Below are 27595 nucleotides of genomic sequence, written 5' to 3' on the forward strand. Positions count from 1 at the left end.
TAAGTAGTATTGGTCACCAACATTCTTTGATAATTTTTACTGTTTATGTCAATGTTAGATACAAGGCAAAAAAATGAAATAAAACAATTTATTTTTTTAAACTTGCATCTAAGTTTTCAAGAAGTGACTTTTAGTATGGTTTTTTTTTTTTGATATTTACAAATATGGAAAATTCTGGTGCTAAGGTAATACCCAGCAATGAAATTAGAAATACCCATCACAGCTCATAATTATGTGTCTACATAAACAATTAACGACAAAGAAGAAACTGCAAAATTCACACCTTCAGTAAAGCATGATGCAGATCATGTACCAAATTCATACAACCTAGAAGTGAAAACCTATTAATAAATCATTATAAATGGATGAATAACTCCATTATAAAAATGGATTACAGAATCCTGACAGACTGGTTCTCATGTTCACACCGTAAGTGATGAGCTTTAGTGGAAAGAAGAGTCAGGACAAAAAAGTCTGTGGGAGACAGAAGGGGAAAACTAGCAATGGCCTGAGCCACCATCACAGGAGAAAGTCCCCTGAGGTGTGAAAATACAGGACAGCGCGTAGGGACCCCTGAGCCCTGCCAATTGGATGGGAATCCAGGGAGAGCAGGAGGGAGACAGGATGTTTCAGATGCAGTGCTGTGGGCAGATGAGGTGATAAAGTTAAGAAAGGAGTCTGGAAACAATTCAGTGATGGGAAAAAAGGGGAAAGGATACACTTAGCATCTTCCAGACACAAAGGAATAGGAAAAAGGGAAAGAAGACATAGCCCATTTCTCACCATAAGCAAAAGTATATGAGATGAAAACAGGAAAAACGGACTAATTAATACATAATATTACTTTTCATAAGAGTAAAACAGTACTGGCTAAATTATTGAACCAAAATGGAGGATGCAGAAATATAAAAAATTAAAACTGACAATGGTGGTAATAGACATTGGAAAATACAAATTAAAAAAAAGGAAATTGTAATTACTTTATACACCACTATAGAAAAATAGTTCTGCTATTTCAATAGGCTCTGTATTAAAGTTGGAGACATCTAGATAGTTTAGCATGGACTCTGTACAAGATGGACATGTCTATACATGAAGCATTACCTATATTTACAGAGGTGGTGGTGAAGTCCCCACACATTGCCCACACTCCTAATGCCAGTGAATGGAGAACTTGGAATGGCACCTGCTGTGTGATTCAGCACCTATGAAACGTGCACAATAGGAAGATCACTGCAGACAGGAAGGATTGGTGGCTGCAAAGGGTTGACTGCAAGGGGGGGGGGGGGGCGGGGGGGAGGGCAATGGCCTGACTGCTGGTGGATTATTTCTGCAGGTGATGGAAATGTTCTCAATTTGATCATGATGGTGGTGGCCAAACTCAGTAAATATACTACAGACTGCTGAATTATACAATTTAAATGATTGAACTTTATGGCATGTAAATTATCGTAATAGACTTGTTTTGTTTTTAGAAAATACAACATGAGAAGAAGCTTCTATCACTAACTCCTTAAAATTCCTCTGGGCTCAGAGTCAGACCCTTCAGGGTCTCCACAGTGTCCCTGTTTGTCACAGGAAGTCATGGGGGTGACCATGGGGAACAGGGGCAGGTTTTTGTCTCAGGTCCCCATGGGCCTGCAGCTCTGTGTCCGCTTTGATGCTTTTGTCCCACGTTGAGCAGTAATAATCAGCCTCATCCTCAGGCTGCAAGCCTGAGATAATCAAAGAGGCCGTGTTCCCAGAGTCAGAGCCAGAGAACCGAGCTGGGATCCCTGAGGGTCTAGTACTTCCGAGCATCACAGTTTTGGGGACACCGTGAGAAATCTGTTGGTACCAGCCCACATAATATGACCCAACATTGTTGCTGTTTCCAGTGCAGGTGAGGGTGACCTTCTGTCCCACAGACCCTGACATGGAGGCTTCCTGTGTCAGCGTAGGCTGTGCCCAGGATCCTGCAACAGAGCAGTGGACACACATACAGGTGAATCTCATGGTATTGCCCACAGCATGTTCTCAAAAAGAGGGGGCAAGAAGAAGAACAGTGATAGCCCATAATCACTCCCCCTGCTTTCCACAGCCAGTCACCTGAGCAGAGAGCAAGGACAGTGAGGAGGAAAGGGGTCCAGGCCATGGTGGAGATGCCCCAGGCTGTGGTTCTGAGCCCACAAGTGACAGACCTGCACAAAGCCTCTCTTATCCTCTCCCCTCTTGGGAAAGCAGCGAGGGAGCCTTCATGCAAATCACTCTTTCCGCTGGGGTCTCTAGGGCTGAATTTGGTGACAGCTGAGTGTTGGGTGGGACTAGGTAGCCTCCCCAGGGCCCCAGTGAGCACAGAGCACAGGGCACAAGGCAGGGTTCCAGACCTGGGTGCTCAGTTGAGATCCCTCCCCCACATAGACCCTCAAGGGCAGGCCCACAGTGCCCCCTGCTGTCTTAGTCTCCAGACTCACCTATGACTGGATGACTCCAGGATGTCCCTGGAGCTGAGCAGAGAGGGAATCTCTGGACTTCAGACAGCTGTCATTCTGTCCACCCACCTCTACACAAGTTATAAAATATGATATGGTTACATAAATGTATATATACTGCAACAACTCTCAACATAGAACTGGATTTCCTATTCCTACAAATGATTAATGCTTCCCTTTGAACTTCACATAACACATCTGATCACTGTCTTTCCTAGTGAGTCAGAAAAAAATCCAGCATGTGTCCATCACCTGCACATTTTTTTTTGCTCCTTGCAGCACTATCTGGAGCTTGCTGATAATACTTAGTTGGTGCTTGGCAAACAATTTTGAATTAAAAAATACATCAGCAAAGGAAACAAGAAAAAAAATACAAATATCTCCTTTCTTACTCTATGGCTAAACATGTATCTCTTCTTTCCTTTGGGCCGTCATCATCCATCTAAATTCTTAACCACAGACACAGGTGTCATCTTAGACACATCCTTATGCCTCACACACAACCTCCAGGTAATTCCTAAATCCAGTGTTTTCCACCACAAAAATAACCTTAATATGTCTATGCTACCCAAAACAATCTATAGATTCAAGGCAATTCCTATGAAAATTCCTATGACATTTTTCACAGAAATAGCAAAAAAAAAAAAAACAAAAACAAAAACAAAAACAAAAAAAAACCCCAAAACCCTGAATTTTATAGAGCCAGAAAAGACCTCAAACTGCCAAAGCAATCTTGAGAAAGAAGAACTAAGGTGGAGGCAACATACTTCTTCCTTTAAATTATACAACAAAGCTATAATAATGAAAACAGTATGGTAGTGACCTAGAAAGGCACACATAGACAGATGCCACAGAATAAAAAGACCAGAAAGTAATGCAAGTTCCCCTTGATCACCAGGGAGCAAGTGAGCTGAAAACAGGGCCTTTGTGACATCTCTGGAAGACAGCTGACATGGAGTTTGGTGTGGATTCAGATAAGAATATGCATGACTCATACAGAAGATGACCCAAATTCTCAGGTTGTCACTGAAGTGTCTGGACACACTTTGGGAGAAAAAGCTGGAAGTGCTGGACCCCCTGTAATGGGACACGTTGATACCCGTGCATGGAGGGCAGCGTGCATCCACATGGTTAATCTGGGGTAAGAAGCACAGCCCAAAGAATGCTTTCACATGAGTCAGGCACACCTGCCAAGAGCCCCCAAGGGAGGTGCCTTCTTCTCTCTGCTGCTTCTTGCATTGGCATGGGCTTCTGGAGCCCTGGCTCCTCTGTCATATCCAGGTTACCCATTCCCCTGCTGAGTGCTGGGAATAATGAAAAAGTTCTGGAAATGGAAAGTCGTGATGGTTACAAAACACTCACTGTGCAGATGCTTAGTGCCTCTGAACTGTACTTTAAAGTGTGATTAAAATAGTAAATTTTGTTGTTTATTTTCATAATTATAAATTATGAGTTGAAAATAAAATATATTTAAGAAGCTGTCCTCATGCAAATATCCTCCCCACGCTTATATGTTACCCTATTCTAACTCATCATCATCAGTAAAATTTTGCAGTGATTTTTAAAACTATTTTCTCCTGTAGATTCTACATATAAATGAGATCATGCAGCATTTGCCTTTTTTGTAGGACTTATTTCTCTTAGGGTAACATCTTCCTTTGTGCACAGATGGGGGAGATCTTTCTCATGATGCCCCACAGCCTTTCTACTGCATGGATCACCGATGAGAACCGATGCAGCAGGAAAGGAGCTCACAATCAGGGTCTGTGAGCTCAGGAAACCAGCCACAAGGTGCCCCCAGGGCATGATGGTGGCAGCTGGGGGAAACTCACATCTGTGGGATCCACTTCACCCACCTTCCCGAGAACAGGCTCAGCATTTTGTAGCAGTGGTTGAGCCTCCTCCTTACCCTCACAAGCCCCACTGGGAGGTTTGCTAACCTGACACCCAAAGCTCCTCCCAGGGCTAAGCACCATCGCCTGATACCACAACCGAAGGGCAGGTAGCTAGCCCCGGTGCCAGGCCAGCCCTGTGCCTGGGATTCCTCCTCTTCTTAGTCCTTACTCAGCACCAGTCTTAGTACTTTGTGCTTGGCACACAGAGCTACTCAACCAGCCCTGAGCACAGGAGCCTGGAGGGAAGGGAGGGTCTCTGCTCTGACTCCTGGAGGAACAGAATCCATTCTGTGGAGGACTGTCCAACGGTCCACAGGCTCTGGCCGAGAAAACTAAGGAAAGTTGACTTGCCTTTGTAAAGAGAAAAAAAGCCAGTTCAACAAGTTCTGATTTTTACACCTGGATCACCAAAGTCTCTGCATCATCATGGTTTTTTTGTTGTTGTTGCTTGTATTTTGTTGTTGTTGTTGTTTTCCTGAGACTACAAAGAGGTTGAATAGGAAAGTGGGAAGAAGGACATTGTGATCTAGAAGCCATTTCCAAGTACAGTCAGTGTGCCTTCCAGTTATTTTTTTAAGTTTATTTATTTATCTGGAGAGAGAGAGCAGGAGCATGAGTGGGGGAGGGGCAGAGAGAGGGAGAGAGAGAATCCCAAACAGGCTAAATGCTGTCAGTGCAGAGCTTGGCTTGGGACTCAATCTCACTAACCAGGAGTCATGATGTGAGCTGAGATCAAGAGTCAGACACTAAATCGGCTGAGCCACCCAGGCGCCCCTCCAGTTATTTTAAACGGGAAGAGAGTCAGAGACCAGGGGTCTGAGCAGGCTGAGGTATTTGTCCCACTTTCCCATGTGTCTGTGTCACTGTGACCAACACCACTGTGCCAGTTTGCACAGTAATAGTCAGCCTCGTCCTCAGGCTGCAGCCCAGAGGTGAGCAGAAGCCCTGTGCTGGCCGAGGCATCATCAGATCCAGAGAAGCAGCTGGTGATCCTGGAGCCCTGGTGTTTATCTGAGTCTGCGTAGAACCTTCAGCAGATACTGGGGAGGGCTTCCTGGCTTCTGCTGGTACCAGTATGTGCTATAACCACCAACACTGATGTCACTGCTCAGGTGCATTTGATTCTGGCTGTTCTAGGAGATGCATTGAGGGAAGGTGGCTGGGTCAGCACAGGGAGGGACCGGGAACCTATAACAGAGACACTCATAAGTGATGGGACTAAAAATGGAAAAAGTGGGAAAAAAATTTCTTAAAATGCTGAGCATGGGAAGAATCATTTGGGGCTACCTTGTGTCCCTGAGGCCAGTCCCAACCTGTGCAGTGAGACAGGAGCATGAAGAGGAGAGGAGTCCAGGCCATGGTGACATAGCCTCTGGTCCCCACAGTGGGGTGAGCTGCCCCTGGCCTCCGTTTCTCCTCCACCCTCTGCAACAGGAGGGCTGTCCATGCAGATATGGTCCATCCAGTGACTGCCCAGCCCCTCGCTGAGCCCTGGTGCTGGAGCTCAGCTCACATCACACACTGGGGAGGATGAGGGTTGGCTTCACCCCTGGGGAGAACACTAGGAGGAAGCACCTGCTGAGACAACCCACATGTCCCTGCTCAGGGGATTCTGTCAGGCCTGAGAGGACACAGCAGCTGAGTCCCTATCAGGGGCACAAGGCTCAGTCCCCAGGCCCAGGCTCCTTTGAGTTCAAGAGCATCACTGAGCCTCTGTGTAGAGATCACAGGGCAGTCCCACAATGCCCCCTGCTGGCTGAAGGGCACACACCTCACTGTGTCCCACAGCTCTGAGAGCCCAGCTGGTTTCCTAAGCTCACCAGGTCTCTGTCTATTCACACATCAGTGATCTGAATCATGGATAATGTGATCTCATAGCACGTCTATGGTTACTGCAGTGATTTTCACTCTCAGAATGAGTCCTTCTAACGTGAGATGCAAACATTTACCACAATTAAGTGGTAAATTGTTGGCGTCTGGCAGAAAATACTACAGACATCATACCACTGTATTGGTATACAATTTAGAATATGCCTGCCTTGTGAATGTTTTACAATTTCTGTGCATTATATCAATGAATTCCGACTACTGTCCAATAAATTGAGTTTTATTTTAATCTATTTTGTAGCTAATTTTATTGCTTACTAATTTACAAAGTTAAGGAAAAACAATGAATTTATCTTTGGTGAAGGCCACCTGATCAGTTTTTTATTATGATTTTTGCTGATGGGGTCTTGTCTAAACCTTGGGATCCTGAAGATTTTCTCCATTTTTTAATGTTTATAACTTTATATTTTACGGTTAGGTCTATAATCCATTTATTGAATTTTATTTTTTTTATTTTTTCTTTTTTATTTTCAAGTTTCTTTATTTACTTTGAGAGAGAGAGAGAGCGCGCGCTCCAGAGGGGAAGGGGGAGAGAGAGAGGGACAGAGGGAATCCCAAGCAGGCTCTGTGCTGTCAGTGCAGGGTCTGAGGTTCTAGGTGGGGCTCCATCTCACAAACCATAAGGACATGACCTGAACTGAAAGAAGAATTGGAAATTTAACCGACTGAGTCACCCAGGGGTCCCTAGTGATTTTGTTTTATAAAGTGAGAGTTTTAGGTAAGATTAATTCCCTTCTATGGATATCCAATTGTTCTGTGGCCATTTATCCAAAATGCCATCCTTTCTCCTCTGGAAGTCTTCTGCAATTTTGTCAAAAATACTTATCCATACTTTTATGAGTTTGTTTCTGGGTTTTCTGTTCTGTTCCATTGGCCAATGTATCTACCCTCCATCCATAGCAATCTGTATTGTTGTGATAGGAATTGACTTACGCTTTTATAGAATTTGGGAAGAATTTTCATCTTTAGTAGATTTCATCTTCTAATCCTTGAACACAACATATCTCTCCACTGTTTTAGATCCACTTTGAGTACACTTCCCAGGATTGTCCAGATTTCAGCACCAATGGCCTGTACATATTTTTTTAAATATGCACCCAAATACATCATCATTGAGTGGTTTTAAGTGTTCTTTTAAATTACTTATCACGTTCTTATTGCTAGTGTATACACATCTAAATGATCTTTCTATGTTGCTCTTGTATTCTTCAACATTCCCAAAATTCTTTATTACTCTTTAAATGTATATATTTATGATCATATTTGTAGCTTCCTAGGCATTTTTCCTTAGGTCCCCTATTTTTCATTCTCTGAGAACTTTTATCATTTGCATTCATTTATTCATTTATTCTTGTCCATTATAATGAATTGTGCAAAATGTTTTTCTGTAATGGTTGGTAAGATCAGGGTTTCTCTCCTTTAGCCTGTTAATATAGGAGATATATATATGTATATAGATATATATGTATATATAGATATATATGTATATATATATCTATATTTATAGGTATATATGTATATATATCTCTCTCTATATATAGATATGTATATATATATCTATATGTATATATATGTAGATATATATATGATTGAATACTGTTTCTAGTATTTTCTTTGGAATTTTTGTGTCTCTATTTGTGAAAGATACTCCATTTTTTGTTTGTTTTCTGCCTGGGAGCTATTGACACCAACTACTGACAGAAAATTTTGGGAAGAATCCTTACCTTAGCCAAATTCAACATATTGATCCACAAGCAAAGAATATCTATTCATTTATTCAACTTTTCTCTAATTTCTCTGAAATGTTTTGTAATTTTCCATATACAAGATTTCCATTTTTCTAAAATATATCCTTAAGAATTTCATAATTATGTCATTATAAATGGCATTGATTTTACTTACTAATTTTTTTCTTTGAGAGAGAGAGAGGGCACAAGTGAGTGAGAGGCGAGGCTGCAGCTCAGGGACCTTGAGATCACGACCTGAGCTGAAGTCTCATGCTTAACCAACTGAGCCACCCAGGTGCCCCAGATTTTATTTTTATGTGTTGATAGTTTACTGCCTCTATATAGACCACCATTTGTTTCCACATGCTGTTTTTGTAAACTGAAGCCCAGATTTGAAGCAATCAGACCAAAAACTATCTATGATCCACCCCTAGATCCAGAGTTGGAATCAACAACTTTTGTCCTGTAACATCTCCACAGAGTAATTTTTACCTTTCAGCAATGTAGTTTGCCTTTGAAAACATGAACAAGGTGAGAATAGGTTATCAATCTAAAAAATTAACTGAAGGAAGGAATATGACACTGTTAAATCATCTCATTTCAGGACAACAAAGAGTCTGTTGAAAATCTGATAACAGAAATCACTCCTGAACCACCTAAGGGGTGATGTCACCAGGCCCAGAGAATGGAGGGAGATTCTGTCTCACTTTCCTATGGATCTAAAGCACTGCATAAGCATTAGCACTATCTTGGCATATATGACCATAATAGTCACCTTGGTTTTACTTTGTCCTCATTCTAGAGTCCAGACATATTGGAATAACTTAATTGATCAAAGCATCTTTGGATTCAGAAAATGACAGGGGACCCAGGATCCCTGATGTATATAGGATCCTGAGTGGAATCTCAGGAGGAACTAGGGAGGGATCTCTGGCTTCTGCTTGTGCCAGTATGTTTTTTTTTAATTTTTTTTATTTTTTGCCAACAATGGTGTTGCTTCTCAGGGTCAGATGAGTCCTGCAGATTCTTCCAGGGACGCCCAGAAGAGGGTGGCTGAGTCAGCACTGGCTGTGGTGGGAATCTGCAAACACAGACCTTCATGGTAATGGGGTAGGGATGGAGGTAAAGCTGCTTGTGGGTGTGATCCAAAGCGGTTGACCTAGCCTCGGGGATGCCCCAGACGTCTGAGTTTAGTTCTTACATATGCAGCAAGAGGGGAGCACAAGAAGGAGAAGAGTCCACACCATGATGGACACAGCCTTGCAAAGACTCCGAGGCTGGAGCTGGGCTGACCCAGGCATCTGTGATGCCTTTCATTGGTCTCTGGGAGGAGGAGCTGTTCCTCTAAATTTGTTTCCCTTGTTGGTGAACTCTGCTTCACTCTGAGAACCAGCTCAGGTATGGACTCAGGTTTTAGACATAGGGGACTGATGGGTGAGTCTCACAGTGTGTCCCCTGAGAGTGACTAAGGAGGAAGCAGCTGCTGGGACCTTCCACAAACGTGTGAGCAGAAGACTCTGCCCAGCCTAGAGGTGGGACAGACACTGAGTCCCCGTCACCAGACACAGGCACAGATAACACAGCCATGGGGTATTTGGGTGATTTGGGAGAATTACACAGAAGTCACCACCAGTGCAGACATGAGGGAAAGATCGACAGTGTCCCGTGCTGCCCACTGGCCAAATATCACTCTCTCAGTGGATGTAATGTGTTGAGGACACTGGACTGACAACATGATCACTGTCTGTTCTCAGATACCCACGGGCAACCGCACCTGATCTGTCCCCAGGTAACTGATATTAATAAACACCCTTTTCCATTATGGGAACTCCTAGAATTCCAGGAGGAAGATATGTGGGAATATAACCCTGTGCAGGGTGAGTGGGAACACAGGGAGGTGGGAAGGGGTAAGCCTGGGGGCAAATGCCTGAGCCTCTTCTTCAGCACAGCCACATGAGGGGCCTCTCGTGACCTGGTCTGATGCAGGCTGCATGTCCTGCTGCAGGGCAAAGAAAGAAACAAATTCCTGGAAGGAGAGCAGGGTTCTTAGCAGCAGTAACAGAAGGTACAGATACATTAGCCACAGACACTGATGACAGGAAGACAAATGCTATGGGGTGACCACTGCATGGAGATGTCTGGACTGTGAGGGTGTTCACGGACAGATAGTAAGACAGACATTTTCATTTTGAAGAGATTTGAAACTGTTTACAACGGTTTTATTGAACTACAAGTGACTTAGAATCAACTATACATACTTAAACTTTTCAACTTGATACATTTTAAGAGGTGTATAGACACATGAAGCCATCACCACAGTCAAGTTGACGATGTGGGGCCAAGGTCAGGCTGTCCCAAGATGGGCATCTTTGGCATGAAAATTATTTTCAGTTAAAAACGTTCACAATTCAATCAATCCAAAGTAAAAGCTCTTTATTCCTCCCTCTACCGCCTGCTTGAATCAAGAACAGAGCTGTTAACAGAGATTTCTCTGTACCTAAGAAACATATCTGCATAACAGTGTGATCTTTCTTTTCCATACATCTCTTCACACCTTCCTGCTGACGGTCTCATTCCCATTTGTGTCCCCAGACCCCTATCCCTGTCCTTTCCTCAGGATGTCCGAGAAGCTTTCTGTTGTATGACTGTCTTTGAAATTTCAGGTATATGTGGATTCCCCATCAGTATGAAACTAAATTTGATTAATGTCCTATTAATCTTTCCCATGTTGATTTGATTTTTAGTCCATAGGAACTTCTTCCTCCATGACGGATGTCAGAGAGGGCAGGACATGTGAACTTGATTAAATGTGATGCAGCAGCTGACATCCTGGGACATGTGACATACAGTCAGCAAAGGTGATTTCTTACCATGTGAGCCCCACACAATCTGTGTCTGCGGAGTCCAATGGAGCAAGAGTAGTATGAGGACATTTTTCTCTCTACATTTCAATTAGCGGAAGAAAATATTGTGGTGCTAGTTCCTTGGGCTCAGCAAATCTTAGTAAAAATACAACAAAACAAATTTTAGTTATTGATCCATTTCTTCCCAGAGATGATCTTTGTTTTCCTTTGTGTCTTTAGTGTTCTATGCCCTAAAAAGAAATTACTATGGGACAGACAGCAAACATAGGCCCTAGAAGATTTCTTCTGGAGTCAGTCCCACAGATTGGTGAGTCCACGGTTCTCCTCAGACTGGGGTCAGTTTGGATAAAATCTGATGTGGGTTACAGACTGTTGCTAAGGGGCATCTTGGAAGCCAAAGTGCAAAATTAGTGGTGCAGGTCAAGCACTTAAAAGCTGTTAAAATGTTCACTTCCAAAAACTCAGTTCAAGGGCTAAGTTGTTCAGGGAACATGTTAGACTGATACTAGGTCATTCACCAACCTCAAGAAGACTTCCATTAAATGAAGTAACCATGAAGCCCCACAGTCCCCAGCCCCATGGTCTATTTCTCCTAGATATTAGTGTGGCTACAAGAGGCTTAGCCAGAAAAAAAATTGATAAGCATTTTCTTTCTTATCATTCTACATTTTAATAGCTTGGATTTTGACCAGTGAGACCATTCTCTCTGGTCTCTACCCTCTGGAATGTACTTACCAGGGTGGAATTTGGTGGCCATAGAAACAGAGTAGGAACCCAAGTCTCTCTGTCTGTCTGTCTGTCTCTCTTTCTCTGTCTGCCTGCCTGCCAGTAACTGATGGACAAATCCTATGTAGTTCCACTCATATGAATATTCTAAGTAGGGAAACTCTTACTAAAAGCATAGAACAGTGGTTGCCCGGGACTGAGAGAGCAGAAATGGAAAACTGTTGCTCAGTGAGTAGAAAGTTTCGGTTATGCAGGATAAATAGGCTCCAGAGATGTGTGATACAACATAGGATCTCTAGTTAACAATATGGTATTCTGTACTTTAGAATGTGTTAAGGAAATAGATCAGGTCATGTGCTCTTGCAACAACAACAAAAAGACATATATACATATTTTGAGGGGATAGATAAGTGTAGTATGTAGATTGTGTTGATAGTATCACAGGTGACCCATATGTCCAAACTCATCAAGATGTATATATTCAGGGGCACCTGGGTGGCTCAGTTGGTTAAGCGACCAACCTCAGCTCAGATCATGATCTTGCAGTTCTTGAGTTCAAGCCCTATATCGGGCCCTGAACTGTCAGTGGAAAGCCTGCTTGGTATTCTCTCTCTCTCTCTCTCTCTCTCTCTCTCTGTCTGTCTCTCTCTCTCAAAATAAATAAATAAACTTAAAAGAAAAGATGTAAAGGGGCACGTGGGTGACAGTCAATTGAGCAAAGACTCTTGGTTTTCGTTCAGGTCATGATCTCATGGTTCTTGGGATCAGGGCCGATGTCTAGCTTTGTGCTTGCTTGGTATTCTCTCTCTCTCTCTCTCTCTCTCTCTCTCTCTCTCTGTCCCTCTCAACATAAATATAAACATAAGTAAAGAAACATTAAAAATATGTATGTATTCAATAGGCAGTATTTTTGTATACACTATTCTACAACAAAGCTAAAAGTAAAACGACTAAGAGAAAAACCATTAACTTTCTATGTTTCTGCTTTTCTCCAACATTTTAAATTCATGCTGCTACTTATACGTTCCCAGACTATTGTCCTCAATGTTCTTGCAATCTTTTTTTCTGAAAACTTCTATTTGGACTCATTTTTGAATTCTTTACAAAAGTGTACTTCTCTTTGCATAAAATCTTTTCATGTTTAAATTGATGTCTTCAAATCTTATATGATTTATGATATTAATCAGTCAGTGACTCCCAATATGCAGATTTTGAACTCCAGTGGTAAAGTCATTTAAACCAACCTGGGCCTCAGGTTGCAGTTACTGAGTACTCTGAAACAAAACAAAACAAAAAACAAAACAAAACATATTTTTGACCTAAGTACTCAGAATGGTACATACAAAACAAACATAATATGACACAAAACAGCACATCCAAACACTATATTGGTGTATATGCAGATTTTAAAGTTTTTTTCTTGCTAATTCCATTCAGCTACCTTTACAGCTATCTCAAGTAAACAGTTTCATATGGGTATCTTTTCAGACTTTCCCCTCATTCTTCAATAAATATATATTTTATCAAATGCATGCCATCTCTACACAAGTGTGCTTAAGTGATATTATGTATATATGTATATATATATATATATATATATATACACACACACATATATATGTATGCATACACATATATACATATGTATGTGTTTTTGTGTATATATATTTTCTGTCTTCTTCTACATTTACCAAGTATACAATGAGGGCATCTTTCAAAGTTCACAATACACCTACCTCACTCATTTGAATAGATTCTCAGTGTCACAATGGACTTCAATGGATAGAAATACATGGTGAGTCTTTTTTTTCTTTTACAACTTTGCTAAGTGACAATCCTCTATGTGTTTATTTCCAACACGCAGAAGTTTCTGTGGATGAGGTTCCTAGAAGTGGGGATCTGGGTGTGGTTTGGAAAGAATCTAGATGGAGGGGTGTCCTGGGTGAAGGAAGATATAGTGGGTGATAATGCCCAAGGTCACAAGACAGCAGAGCCTGTGGGAGGAATATACAAGTCTGTGATATCTGACCATGAAGAAGAAAGGAAGGAAGTTGGTTGGAGAGCATGCAGGCTTGAGGGAGAACAGAGACCATGAGAGTTTTGGAGGAAATATTACACGGGGAAATCAGGAGGAGGGCATGAATCAAAACATAATCATTAGTGAGATCATCCAGGAGAGGTAACCAGCAAGGCCTCTGGGGATGAGGGATGGAGAAGTAATGATGACATATGGAGTCTCTATTGGATGATGATGTCAATGCAGTCATTTGGTTTCATAACTTTTATAGAATTGATTCAATTTCCTCTTTTTCAAAAACGTGGAGTATATAAGGAATTATGTGTAGATAAAAATGGTTCAGGTCAATATTTGGCAATAGAAGGTGGGGGCCATCCATGAATGCTTGTAGCGAATCAACAAATGGGGTGGGTGGGGATATCAGGAGGGGAGTGGACTCACTGGTGGAGGACGTGTGGAATTAGAAGAACGGGGGAAACCACATTCAATAAGGAGGAAGTGGAAGAAAATCAAACCTACCTGAGAATGTGAGGGAGCCCGCTATCATCTGACATTTTAATACTTTGGCTGTTATCACAATTGATTTATTTCTACTTCTACTTTGAAATCAAGGTGACAAGGCAGGAGTCAGGATGAGGGGATAATCATGACATGGAAGAAATGGCATTTTCTCTCCCCCTTACCCTGCTGGTTCCTTCACTTCCTTATTTATACTCCCTGTTCCTCCTCACTCACAGACATAAAATCATGGGTCAGCATTATCATCGTCACAGTCCATACACCCCTCTAGGGTTAGTCCCACTCACCTCACTAATCACCCGCCTCCGTGGAATCCACCATGCTCCTTCTTCCCCAGTTGAATCCCCCAGCGGACTGTGGCTGCAGGTGCACATGGCCATGCTGACTGCTCCCGCTGTGAATTTAGGAGACTTACTCTAGGGCGTCCCTACTTCAGACACTGTGTGATAATTCATCTCTCACGTCTCTCTCTATAATCCATTCTTACGTTTTTCTCTGTCTGCAATGTGTGGTCAGACGTTCCTCAGTTCCCTTGAAGTGAGAAAGTATCTTCCATCCCGACTCCTAACTGGAAAATAGAAGCTAGAAGATAAGTTGCATGGGATCACCTACTAACTGTTAACAATGCTTATCTTTTGTTTTCTTGTTGATGACACAAATAAGATGTTCACAATTTTTTTCAAATATGCTTTCACATTCTTCAGGGAATTTTACATTGTCCTTTAATATGCAGATTGCACACAGTCTCAGGATACTTGCTCTTAGTGTAACAGCACTCCCACCGGTCTTAAGGATGAACTTGCTTCAAATTTAAACACTCCTTGTTTGCTGACCTAAGTCCCTTGGTCTTCAGCAGAATTAACCTAATTTCCTTGAAATTTGCATACCACTGGCCTTGAGTAATGAAGGAACGAACTTTTCCAGAGGAGAAGACCTGACCACATTTGAAACAGCTGCAAATGATGCCAGCAAGTCTGTTAAGGGTCATGTCTGTATAGGATTAGCCGATTGCACACTTGTTTCTCCTACATGGAGCCCACACCATTTCCTGCACCTTCCTCTATAAAACTATAGGGCTTCTTCTGGATGGGGAAGAAGGTCTCTGAGACATTTGTTCACCATCTTCCCAGGTTGCTGGCTTCCTGAGTAAAGCACACATTCCTTTCCAACCATCCCTTGTCTCTCAAGTATTGACTTTCCAGCGGCAACTAGCAGAATCTGAGTTAGGAACCAGTTCTCTGATAGTATTAGCATTTTTACTTTGTTGGTAGTATTTAAGAACAATTTTCATTATGTTTAGCATATTAAAAAGTATCATTGTTATTTAAATTATTGTTGAAATAATAGAAACTTCATTTTACATATTTCTCATGACTTTAGTGAGTGCAGTATTTTTAAACTAAATACCCTGAGGCATCTGCAAGCAGAAAATTAGGGGTCCCCAGGGAAGAAACAATATAAAGAGGAGACAGCTTTCCTGCCCCAAGAGCACTCATTTGAGGCCCCCAGCTATTTTCTGTGGTCTGTGCCCTGCAGGTTCTACTTGCCCAGCACCCATACTGAGCACTTTCCTGGGTGGAAAAGAAAAGAGAAACGCAACAAGGTCAGGAGTTCAGGGTTTGAGGGGACCAAAGGGGATGTCAACCTACCAGTCTCCAGCAGGCCAGGAAATAGCCTGAGTGCTTCAGAGACAATGACCCAGAGGGAAAAGTCCCAGCCCAGGAACAAAAGTAAACATTGACCTAAAGCACATGCTTGAGTTGTTTTTGCAGGATTGAAACCTTGCCCCACAGGTTAATGAGGTTAAAACAGTCACCAGCAGGACCCCCACTGACACCCCTTCTTTTTCACAGGAATGTTCATCTATTTCAGAGGCAAACAGCAGAAAGAGCCTGGGAGCCTAGACCAGTTTTATCTCCTGCAACAGCTCCACCAGTGCAGATGGACCAGGGAGTGTCCTCCAGGGACCTCTGCCTCTTTATAATGTTAAGTCTCTGCCCTAGGAGGAGGACAAGCTTCACTAACATACCACAGGGTGCAAACACAAGCTTATGTTCGCAGTACCTCTGCACAACGTTATGCCCACCCTTACATGGGATGACAAAAGTCACCTTACTGAGCATTCATTCTAACCCTGAATGAAAGAAAGGAACCCACTCACCCTAACTCAGGGAGTCACAGCTTTGGAAGTTATCCCCCCTGATTTCCTCATTTGCCACAGATCAAATTTACTTTGTGTGACAGCATCTGGTGGAGCCTCTCCCTGTGACTCACCAAGGAAGGGACTCGCAGTAGTTCCCAGACACCTCTACATGATATATTTCATTCTTAAGTACAAAAGCTGACTCTTTCTCCCTATTGTTTACCTGTGGTTTTAGCTATATTTATTGAATGTATTAATAAGAAACGGTGGAGAAATATTAAGTAAAAATTGTGATAGCAATTATCTTTCATCACTTCTGCCTTTTATAGCAATGTTAGATCCAAGTAAAAAATAAAACACAGTAGGGGTGCCTGGGTGGCTCAGTCGGTTGAGCGGCCGACTTCGGCTCAGGTCATGATCTCATGGTCCGTGAGTTCGAGCCCCGCGTCAAGCTCTTTGCTGGCAGCTCAGAGCCTGGAGCCTTCTTCTGTTTCTGTGTCTCCCTCTCTCTCTGCCCCTCCCCCATTCGCGCTCTGTCTCTCTCTGCCTTTCAAAAATGAATAAATGTTAAAAAAAATTAAAAAAAAATAAAACACAGTAATTAATTTAGAAAGTATCTATTTTCAAAGGAAATCATGATTTATTATGATTTTTTTTACATAAATGAATTTTTCAAAAACAATTCTGGGTAGCTGAAGTGATATCCACCCAGAAAAACCAAAATACCTATTAAAGCTCTTAAAAACACCAACACAATTAAGACAACAGGAAACTACACAAGACTTACATCCTGTTAACATAAGACAGGTTATGTACCAACTTCTCACAACCTGTTAGTGAAAATAAATGAATAAATAAATGCGGCACTAATGACTGAATCCTGGCAGCCTCACTCCCATGCTCACACCACAAGACATGAGCTTCAGTGGAAAGAGAAGTCAGTTCCAGAAAAGGCTGTGGGAGACGGAAGGGGAGAGCTAGCAGCAGGCATGAACCACCGCCAGAGGAAGAAAGTCCCTTGAGTGTGAAGACACAGGACAGCCTGTGTGGAGACCTGAGCCCTGACCACACAACTGGCATCCAGGACGAGCAGGAGGGAGACAGGACGTCTCAGATGCAGAACTGTGGGCAGATGGGGTGAGAAAGTTGGGAGGGGAGCTCTGTGAATATCTCAGTGGAGGTAAAATTGGGGGAAGGAGGCATTTAGCATCTTCCAGACACAAGGGAGTAGAAAAAAAGGGAAAGGAGACACAGTCCACCTCCCCACCACAAGTAAAGCAAAAACATATGAGACAAAAACTAGAAAAATTAATGAACACATAATATTCTTTTTCATAACCCAATAGAACAACTGGCTAAAATATTGAGGAAAACGTTTGTGTGCACAAATGCGCAAAATAAAAAGTGACAAGAGAATAATAGACATCGGAGAATAAATTTTTTTTTAAAAACCGAAATTCCTAATTATCTTATAGGCCACTATGGAAAAATAAACAATGATCATTTTGACAGCCTGTGCATTAAAATTGGAGCCATACAGAAGCTAGCATGGCCTTCGCACAAGGGTGACAAGCAAGTAAGTGAAGCCTTCCGTGTATTTCCAGATGGTGGTGGTGATGCTCCTACAACGATGCCAGTGAATGGAGCGCTTACAATGGTACATGTTCTGTGATTCGGCACCCGGGGAATGTGCTCAGTAGGGAAATCGCTACAGACAGGAAGGAATTATTGGCTCCAAAGGGCTGAGTGCAGGGGGACAATGGCCCCGCTGCTGGTGGGTCAGGGTTTTCTCTGAAGGTGATGGAAATGTTGTCAATTTAATCATGACGGTGGTGGCCAAAGCCTCTACGTATACCTACAATTATTGAATATTTATACTTTTTAAATTTTCCACAGACCCTGGGTCATGGGAAGTTGGGCTCTATTCCCTCACCTGCGTGTGCTCTTGTGACATCTGTGATCATCTTGTGTCTTCACACAATAGCATCATCTGTGTGTCACTCCTTCCTCCTCAAGGACAGGTCTCACCACAGAGGTGTCTTCCCTACAGGAGCCTTCACAGAAGCTTCTCAATAAAAGAGACTCAGAGACAAGGTCTGTGAGTTCAGGGGTTTTTGTCTCACTTCCTCGTTATCTGTGACACTGTGAGTAAAGGTAGCTGCTCCCACTACCATGAGCTGTAGCACAGTAATAGTCAGCCTCGTCCTCAGGCTGCGGCCCAGAGATGAGCAGAAGCCCCGCATTGGCCGAGGCATCTTTGGACCCGGAGAAGCGGCTGGGGACCCCAGGGCCCTGGTGCTTATTTGAATCTGAGTAGTAGTACAGGAGATACCGGGGAGGGCTCCCTGGCTTCTGCTGGAACCAATTTATGTAGTAGCTGCCAACATTGTAGCCACTGCTCAGGGTGCAGGTGAGTCTGGCTGTTGTTCCCGGAGATGCAGACAGGGAGGCCGGCTGGGTCAGCACAGGCTGGGACAGGGAACCTGCAAAGAAACAGGGAGAAATTTCTCAAGATTCCGACTTCAGGAGGAGTGATTTTGAGGGCTGCCCAGTTTCCGTGAGGCCTTTCCCCACCTGCACAATGGGAGAGGAGCATGAGGAGGACAGGAGTCCAGGCCATGGTGATATAGATCCTGGTCCCCACAGCTGGCAGGGCTGCCCGAGGCCTCCTTTTCTCCTCCACTATCTGCCAGAGGAGGGCCGTCCATGCAAATGAGGCACATCTGGTGACTGCCCAGCCCCTCCCTCGGCCCTGATGCCGGAACCGGCCAGACACCACACACTGAGGAGGATGGAGGTTGGCTTCACCCCTGGGGAGATCCCTGGGAGGAAGCACCTGCTGAAACAACACACAGGTCCCTCCTCAGGGGACTCTGCCAGGCCAGAGAGGACGCAACTGCTGAGTCCCCATCAGGAGCACAGGGCTCAGTCCCCGGGTCAGGTGCCCTTGACTGAATGGTCCTCGCTAAGCAGCTTTGTAGGAAGCACAAGACAGTCCCACAGCACCCCTCCTGGTCACAGGGTACAGCACTCACTGTGTCTCAAAGCCCCGAGAGCCCAGCTGGTTTCTGCAGCTCACCAGGTCCCTGTCTTTGCACACATCCGTCGTCCAATCCTTAGCACATGTTCCCCCTGCTATCTGAAAGTACATCACCCCTAAGAACCTTAGCCACAAACGGAAGAAGGCAAAGAAACCATTAACATTAATTTATATGGACAATTGGTTGCATGTTTCCTGACTCAAAAAGCAACCTTTCCTAGGCTCCTCTAATACCTATGGACACATCTTGTTCTCAGATGCACAAAATGTATGGAGAGTAAGAGCACATAACGTACACAGTTCAAAGCTCTGGTGCCCTGGTGCTGAGATGCTGTGTGTGCAGTTCTCAGGAGAGGAGCTAGATGGCACCCTTGATGCTGCTTGATTGTGCCCTGTCTCTGTAGAGGCTTCCTGCAAAACAAAGGCTGGATGCTATTTTGGTTCTTCTTCCTTTGTAAAACTGAAAATCCTCCTCAGATTTCTTTTAGCAGCAAAGACAGGTACTAATGTAAATGTTTCCTAGAAGGTAAGTGGCTTAAACAGAACTTTTAAAAGGTAAAGATACCTGTACCATGATTCTGATCCTTGTGCTTAATTATTGTAACTTCTCCCTCCAGGAGAAGCCCTGTGCATATATAATTAATTACAGGATGTTCTAGACAAAGCTGAATGACCCAGGTGTGCATCAGGTCAGGTGTCAGAGAAGAGGGGACAATTGAGCTGCTTGGAAGAAATTGTAGAGGTTGTTCCCAGGAAAGGAATAGAAAGAGAATTTTGTAGGAATACACTCACCTAGTGGCATATTCCAAAGAGGATAATTCAGCCAACATCTCAAAAAATTGAATTGAATGTGTTGCTAATAATTACATTTGATTTATTGATCAGTAGATAAATACATACATACATACATACAATAGCTTTGGTTAGCTTCACATTTACCAGTGAAGAGTGTCCCATACTTTTTAATCTTAGGAGTTGACTTTATATTCCCCAAATTTGTAGGTTCTGCATATCTGTGTCATGTATCTCTTGTCAGGAGTTTATTTTGGTGTCATAACATTTCCTTATGTTAAAAGAAAATTCCCTACCTGTATTTTATTACACATTGTCTTAGTTTAATAGAGGTTAAATGTGAGACTTTAATGTTTTTCAGATGTGTTCAATGTCTGAGCATTTGCTTCCATAAACCCTCACTTTCTCATTGCACCATGGATCCACCTCAACTTTCACTGTGCAAATGATTCCCACACTTCTCGACTCAAAGCCCTTTTTAGTAAATTTCTGTGACCAGAAACACCCACCTCCTTAAGACAGTTTGTCTCAAGGCAGTCAGAGGGATCTTCCTCGTCGAACTCAGACAGGTCCTTCAGTGCTCTTGGCATAAAACCCAAAGTCTTTCCTACCCAAGGTGTTCATTATGGTCTGCCCCCGCCCCCAACTTCTCCACTCCCTGAACAGCCACGCCCCTTGATCTCTACCTCCAACTTCCCTTCTTTCCTATTACTTAAAATCCTGAATTCCCATCTCCTCCAAGGTCTCCAAGCTGCCTCTTCCTCAGCCTGTTGGGAGGAGACGCGAGATAACCTCAGATCGTGGATGAAACACATATTTTGGCAACTCTGAGTAGAACTTTATTTATAGCAGGATATGCATACATCATCCCTCATAAGAAAAAAGCTAGAGGTGGAAAGATAGATAGATGATAGATAGATAGATAGATAAGTAGATTATAGATATAGATGATATAGATATAGATATAGATATAGATATAGATATAGATATAGATATAGATATAGATATAGATATAGATATAGATAGATCATGGCCCTGTTCAAGTTGAAAAACAATAAACAAAAGTGTAAAGAATAGCCTGCATTCATGTCCAACCACAAGGTCTCACTTTGCTGACTCTTCCACCTTTCTTTGTCCCTCATCCTCCTCCCTTCCTGAACATAAAACAAATCCAAACACTCCATCATCAGTATGGCTTTCACTGATGTATGAACTTTGAGAGATTTAGCACCTTACCTTCATGTTCAGTGTTCCAGAGTTCTTGTACATTAAAGCAATGGGTTCCAACTACTCTCACATTACATGTATCTGTGTTGTCATTTCCTACATCTCAGGAGAAAGAAAGGGATGACTGTGTTCTCCACATGAGCTCACAGAAGGGAAAATCAAAACAGGGCATGAAGTTGCTCTAACCATGATGGGATGTGACTTCACAGAGTGGAGAAACCATCTGGTGACGTTGTGGACCAGGGGTCAGAGGGTGGACATGGCAGGGCAAGACCTAGGAAACTATGTGGTCCAGGGAGAGCAACTGAGACAGGAGAACAGGAGGTGGAGACACAGGAGGCTGTGCTCACAGGAGACGCTCAGGACTGTGAGGCAGAAGGAACTCGGGGAGAGAAGGAGGAAGAGGATAGTGTGAACTGGGGGTTCCTGCTCTGACTGACCCGTCAGATGGTGCTGCCTTTGACTGCAGGCAAGCATTAGATAAGGAGATGGTTCTCTATTAAGAAACTAGTTGAAGATCTGGGAAACAAGTAGAAATAGTGAATTTCAAGCTCATAAATGGTGGACCCTGACCTTGGTGGCAGCAAACAGTGACTGTGCCTGAGGCTGGTGTCCAGGCGTGGTGAGCAGTCTCCACCCAGGTGTGGATGTGTAAGAAGGACAGGAGCCTGGGACAGAACCCAGGGTACCATACCCCTGTACAGAATGGGTGAGAGGATCCCCCATGAGTCCCTAAGTCCAGGCTGGCTCTGGTACCCAGTCCCTTCATCATTCATGTGGCATGTGTGTATTAATGATGTCCTACCTTCTGCTGAGCCGGGGGTAGGTTTGTCTTTCCCAGGTTGATGCCCAGGGAGGGCTGGTGACAGTGAAAATATGATTGGTGGTAATGTTTGCAGACCTGTAGACTCAAGGGTGAGTTCGGGACAGGTCATGAGAGTCCGTGAGGGTGGAGCATCCAAGATCAGACTGAAATGCCTGGGACAGTGGGCATTATGAAGTGGGGCTGAAGAACAGGAACCTCTCACCCCACCTGCACATCCCCAGGACCTCCAACCACAGGGAGGCAGACCTACAGGATCTTTCTCAACCCCCTCAGCTCCCAGGGGAAGGGGCACTTCATTCTGGTCACTGCTCCCCACCCCCACTTCCTCTTCTCTTTCTCTGCCCAGGACCTCAGTCTGTAGCCCCAAGTGTGCTGTGTAGTTTCCAGGTCTTGTAAGTAATAAACCCGTATTTTTCAAAGATTCCTGATGGTTGTAGCTGAAGAATACCTCGTAGGCATAATAAGAACCACAAGGGTGGGTCTGGCCACCACTTCAGTTACGGACAAACTAAGACCCCCATAAAACATTAGCATCCATTCCTGAAGAGAGAACACTGCCTCCCACCATCTGCAACCATTGACTTCATTGTTCATTTCCAGTGCACAGCCCAGACACATCACGATTATTGACTATTCAGCCCATGGGATACAACTCCATCAACTGGAGTGATGGAGTTACATCAGCCAAACTTACATGTGGTTTCTTTTGTCTCTGAACATACAGGCTCCCCTCCTTTTCAAAGTCCCTCAGGTCAGCACCCTTTCGCCCCGCCCCTTCGGCGAAGCAGGTTCACGCCCTCGTAGCAGTAGATTGGATGATGTCACACTGTGCACCCTATTAGAGACCCGAGACTTCCTAGATGACTTTACATGCATGCCCTAAGGTGCTGTTATTGTGCTGCAGAGTATAGTGATCTGTGACAACACAGCAGTACGGTGTGGCTGCCATCACGGTGTCCCGTACGAGAGTGTCACCACCATAAATGCAATGCCGTGCTTCACACATTCACCCTCCTGCTCCTTCCTCCGCCTCCTGTCGATCACTGACCTTCAAACACTCCAGAGTCGTGCCTTTTCTAAAATGTAATCCAATTACAATTGTGTTATGCAGCACTTTAAATGTTCTCCTTTCTGGAGAAATATGTATTTACAATTGGTGTATGTTACTGTGACGTCAGAGGTCATTTGTTTTACAGCTGGCTAAGTTCCCAGTGTACAATGTGCAGCCTACTGGAGGAAATCTGTGTCACGTCAAGTCTTGGAGATTATGTAAAAAGCTGGTATAAACATCCGTGTGCAGAGTTTTCATTGCTTTTACATGTGATGGTTATGAAGAAAGCTTCTACAGACATTCACATTCAAGATTTGCTCTGGGCAGATTGTTTTTATTTCACCTTTTCAATTTGAAGTTCGGCACGTTTCCTGTATTCCCCACAAATATCAGCATACAAACAAAACTAGTCATCTGGTTAAAGCTAAGCAAAATGGTACCAGATGCAAAGAGAGTTGATTTGTCCATCTAGCAGAGCAGGGACAGTGCTGAGGCCCCATCGAGAGGCTCAGAACAGGGAAGATGTTTCACTCATTGAAAGATCAGAAGACAATAAATGAATATAAACTAGCATGGAAGTAAATTGTCATAGTTCATGAGGACAAGGACTTTCTGGTACCATAGCGACCATCTGTCTATGAATGAACTAATCTGAGTGACCTTGAGGAGAGAAGGGAGAGGAGGAGCCTCACTCCTATGGGGTGCAACTGGATGGAGCGGGGCGCAGGGCATCAGCCAAAGAATAAGCAGAACTTACAGACTAAGCTGAGCACGCAGCTGCTGGGTTATTCACGCTCTTCACAAATGAGTAACTAGGTTTTTGTGTCACTTCCCCACAGGTCTGGAGCACTGTGTGAGCACTGAGACTGCTGTCCCACGCTGAGCAGTAATAATCAGCCTCGTCCTCAGCCTGGAGCCCAGTGATGGTCAAGGAGCCTGTGCTGCCAGACTTGGAGCCAGAAAATCGATCTGGGACCCCCGAGGGTCGATTGCTATTACCATAGATGAGGAGTTTGGGAGCTGTTCCTGAGAGTTGTTGGTACCAGTTCACATATTCACCACGCCCGATGTTGGAGCTGCTTCCAGTGCAGGAGATGGTGACCCTCTGGCCCAAGGCCCCAGACACTGAGGGCGGCTGAGTCAGCACAGACTGAGCCCAGGACCCTGGAAGGGGGAGAGACACAGAGAGGATGATGATATGGTCTAGAGACAAGAGGAAGAAGCAGGGCCCATTTTGTCCTCCCAGGAAAGTGTGTCCCTTTCCCCTGTCCCCACATTCAGTCACCTGTGCAGTGAGCGAGGAGTGTGAGGAGGAGAAAGGACCAGGCCATGGTGGAGGTCAGCATGGATTCCTGCCTTCTGTGGCCCCACAGCTGAGCAGAGCCTCCCCTAATCTCTCCCTTCCCCTCTTCATCCTCTGAGAGAGGGAGGGCCCTTCCATGCAAATGAGACTCCCAGCTCTCTGACCCCTCACTGGCCCTGGGTCAAAGGCCTCTGACCAATGATGTCAGGAGGGGTGGGGATGGGAGGGGCTGTGTAGAATCAGGGTATGGGGAGGTCCCAGTTTTGAGCCCTGAGCAGAGGGCACAGTCAGTGCCAGTTCTGCAGTCACAGCTCTGATCATCCTTTACCCCTCAGAAACAGGACCGGTGCATCCCCTGGTGTTAAGACCCAGACCCATCATAGTGTGCATGGTGAGGAGAGGACACAGAAATAGCTCATGCCTCCCCATTGCTCTGATTCCTGTCCCCTGCATTGGGGCCAGACCAAGTGTCCCCTTAATATGGCCTCCCATCATCTCAGCGGAGACTATCCTCTACTCAGACTCCTCAGACTGAATGTGTCTAGGGCTCCCTGGCTGTTCATGGGGCTTTATACAAACTCGTCTTAGATCAGGATCATGTCCAGATCAGTGACTAGTCCCCACGGATACATGTCCCCATTGTGCATTGTGTTAGGTGTTTCCTGTGGTGTGATTATTCCCCCCTTTACAGACGTCTCATTACCCTGAGGTTCCCACAACACCGAGGAGACTGGCAGCAATTCTCTGCATTGTGTGAGCAGAAGCCCTCGTGTGTAACCCTAGAGGGGGTACACACTGAACATCTTTGTCATCTGTCACTACTTCCACCTGTTTGACATAACAGTTCTCTACACACTATGGGCAATGATTCCTCCTAGGATTCCTTTTCCCAGCACACAGACACAAGTCTGAAGGATCCCTGCCAAGAGAGGTTGTGTGTGGCATTGGCCTTAGGGCACAAGGGGAAAATATGTGGGAAGATCCAGGCGGGAACGTGACAGCTGCAGATGCTCTGACAGGGATCCAGTGACACAGTTTACGTATTTGTCACCACTTAGCCAACTTGGCACCTAAAAACGGATGAGTGTTCTTTTACATGAAATTCGTCTCAATAGGATTGATTAAAACTCAAAGATAACGCCCTTGTGAATCACTAGTACATTGTTCACAGATCTGTGCTTTTCGCAGGGAGAATATGGAAGGAAATTATGGTTTAAAAATTCGGTGGAAAAACAAAGGAGAAGGAATGACCCCTGTTCTCATTTAATAGAGTTCCATAAACATTTTGTGAAATCATGTGATGTTTTTCTCTTGAGTTTGTTTTTTTTTTAATCATTGCTTTGGCCCTGCAGGCAGGAAAGATTGACGCGGTGCCCAGTAAAACTCCAAGAGGGGCCTGTTCCTATGAGCTTCAGAGCCATTTCAGTGATGGGATTCAAACACAGAGCTTCAAGGAACGAGCCGTTGGGGTCAGATTTGTCTCTTGGGTGGGCACAGCTGTAGCCCCTCTACCTTGTGTCCAGCATGTTCAGGACAGAGCATTTATTCATGAAACCGCCCATGACTAGAGGAATGAGTCCCTATTATCCAAGTTCACCTGGACCCAGAAGTTTCTGTCAAAGGTCCCACACCTGAATAGTGGAGAGGCAGAGACAAGGGGGCCTCTGTCCCTGACATCACAGGCCCTGAGGCCCTGGGATTGGGAAGAAGACATTTCAGCAGAGGTCAGCCTGTTTGTAGGTATCACTGGGGTGACGGAGGGAGCAACAGCCCAGCTCTGACAACCAGGTGAGGCTGTGACTCACATCCCGATGAGCCTTGAACTCTATGGGAGCAGAACTCAGGCTGCTGCTCCCAGAATCAATGTACTGATCAGCCTCAAGCACTGACTGGAGCCCAGAGATGGTTGGGGACTGAGCTGTTGATGGGGACAGACACTTGCCCTGGGATTCCTGAACAACAGCCTCGTCCCAGGAGATCAGGTGTCCAGAACATATCCTGGCTGCCCTGGTGACAGGGCCCCAGTCACCCTCAATGTCCCTGTTGCTTTCTAGTGATGGAGAATCTGACACTGAGGATGGCTGGGTAAGCAGAGTTTGACCCTGACTTCTGGAGGGACAGAGACACCTGGAAACTACAGAATCCAGGACACTATACCCTCAGAGAAAGGAGAAGGTTGTGTGTGTGGTTTTGTGTGTGTGTGTGTGTGTGTGTGTGTGTGTGTCTGGGTGTGTGACCTAAAATGAAACCAGGTGGCCTTACATCCCTCTTATTCCTTCTCTACATCCTGAGAGATATTTGCCCATCTCCAGGGTCATAGACCTTGCATTTAAAGGCAGATATCTCAAATACCAGTTCCCTGGGGGAGGAATTATTTAGTCAGTGAGGATTCATTGGAGAGAAGACTTACTAACACTTCCCTGGATCAGAAGTCTTGTTGAGTGACAGCAGGAAGGAGAATATGAGGGGTTTCATGCAGCTCTATTATCTGGTCATTCTCCTCCCTAGAGATGGGTCCCAGAAATGGGAAACTGCAGCAAGATCATTCCCAGCTTTCTCTGAAATCCTAACTTGGAGACAGAGGTCAGACCTGAAGAGCCAGAGGGACTGAAGCCTGAGGGACAAAGGAGAAGAGGGGGGAAGAGGTGAGAGGGTGTGGGGGCTGTTGTCATGGAGAGTCTGTAGAATCTGGTCCAAGTTCATGTCTAGCTTGTTCAGAGAGAGGAGACTGTGTCTCTGACCAGGGTTATTGTCACTATATCAGCCGTGGATGCATCCGTACTGACACAAGGTCACAGTCTATGGAATAAGGTGGTGGAACTAATGTGTGGATGAATGTTGGCTGGGCAGCACGTTCAGGTGCAGGCACAGTATTTACTCCTGTGCATCTTCTCCAGACCTCGTGGGGACGTGCAGTTGGGCTCTGTTACCTCATCTGTCAGTGTCTTCCTGGGATGCCCAATTTCCTCTCACTTTACATTCAAACAAGAGTGTCCCTCTTTTGCCTTTTCAAGGACAGATGTTTCTGCAGATGATCCCTTCTACATGTGTCTCTACATGAGCTTCTCACTGAAAAGAGATTCAGAAACAAGGTCTGGGGGACCAAG

At 44.4% G+C, this 27595-nt stretch overlaps 2 gene segments (V, D, J or C); both read right to left on the minus strand.

Moving 5' to 3' along the window:
• The window catches only part of LOC122232563, a 1057381-nt gene that overhangs the window by 972041 nt on the left and 57745 nt on the right, over positions 1-27595 (minus strand).
• On the minus strand, positions 18380-18896 carry LOC122232697. The segment is given in 2 exon segments: positions 18380-18732; positions 18824-18896. Coding segments are annotated over 2 exon segments (399 nt in total).

This window comes from Panthera tigris, chromosome D3 (assembly GCF_018350195.1).
Source record: "Panthera tigris isolate Pti1 chromosome D3, P.tigris_Pti1_mat1.1, whole genome shotgun sequence".
NCBI classification, from domain to species: Eukaryota; Metazoa; Chordata; class Mammalia; order Carnivora; family Felidae; genus Panthera; species Panthera tigris.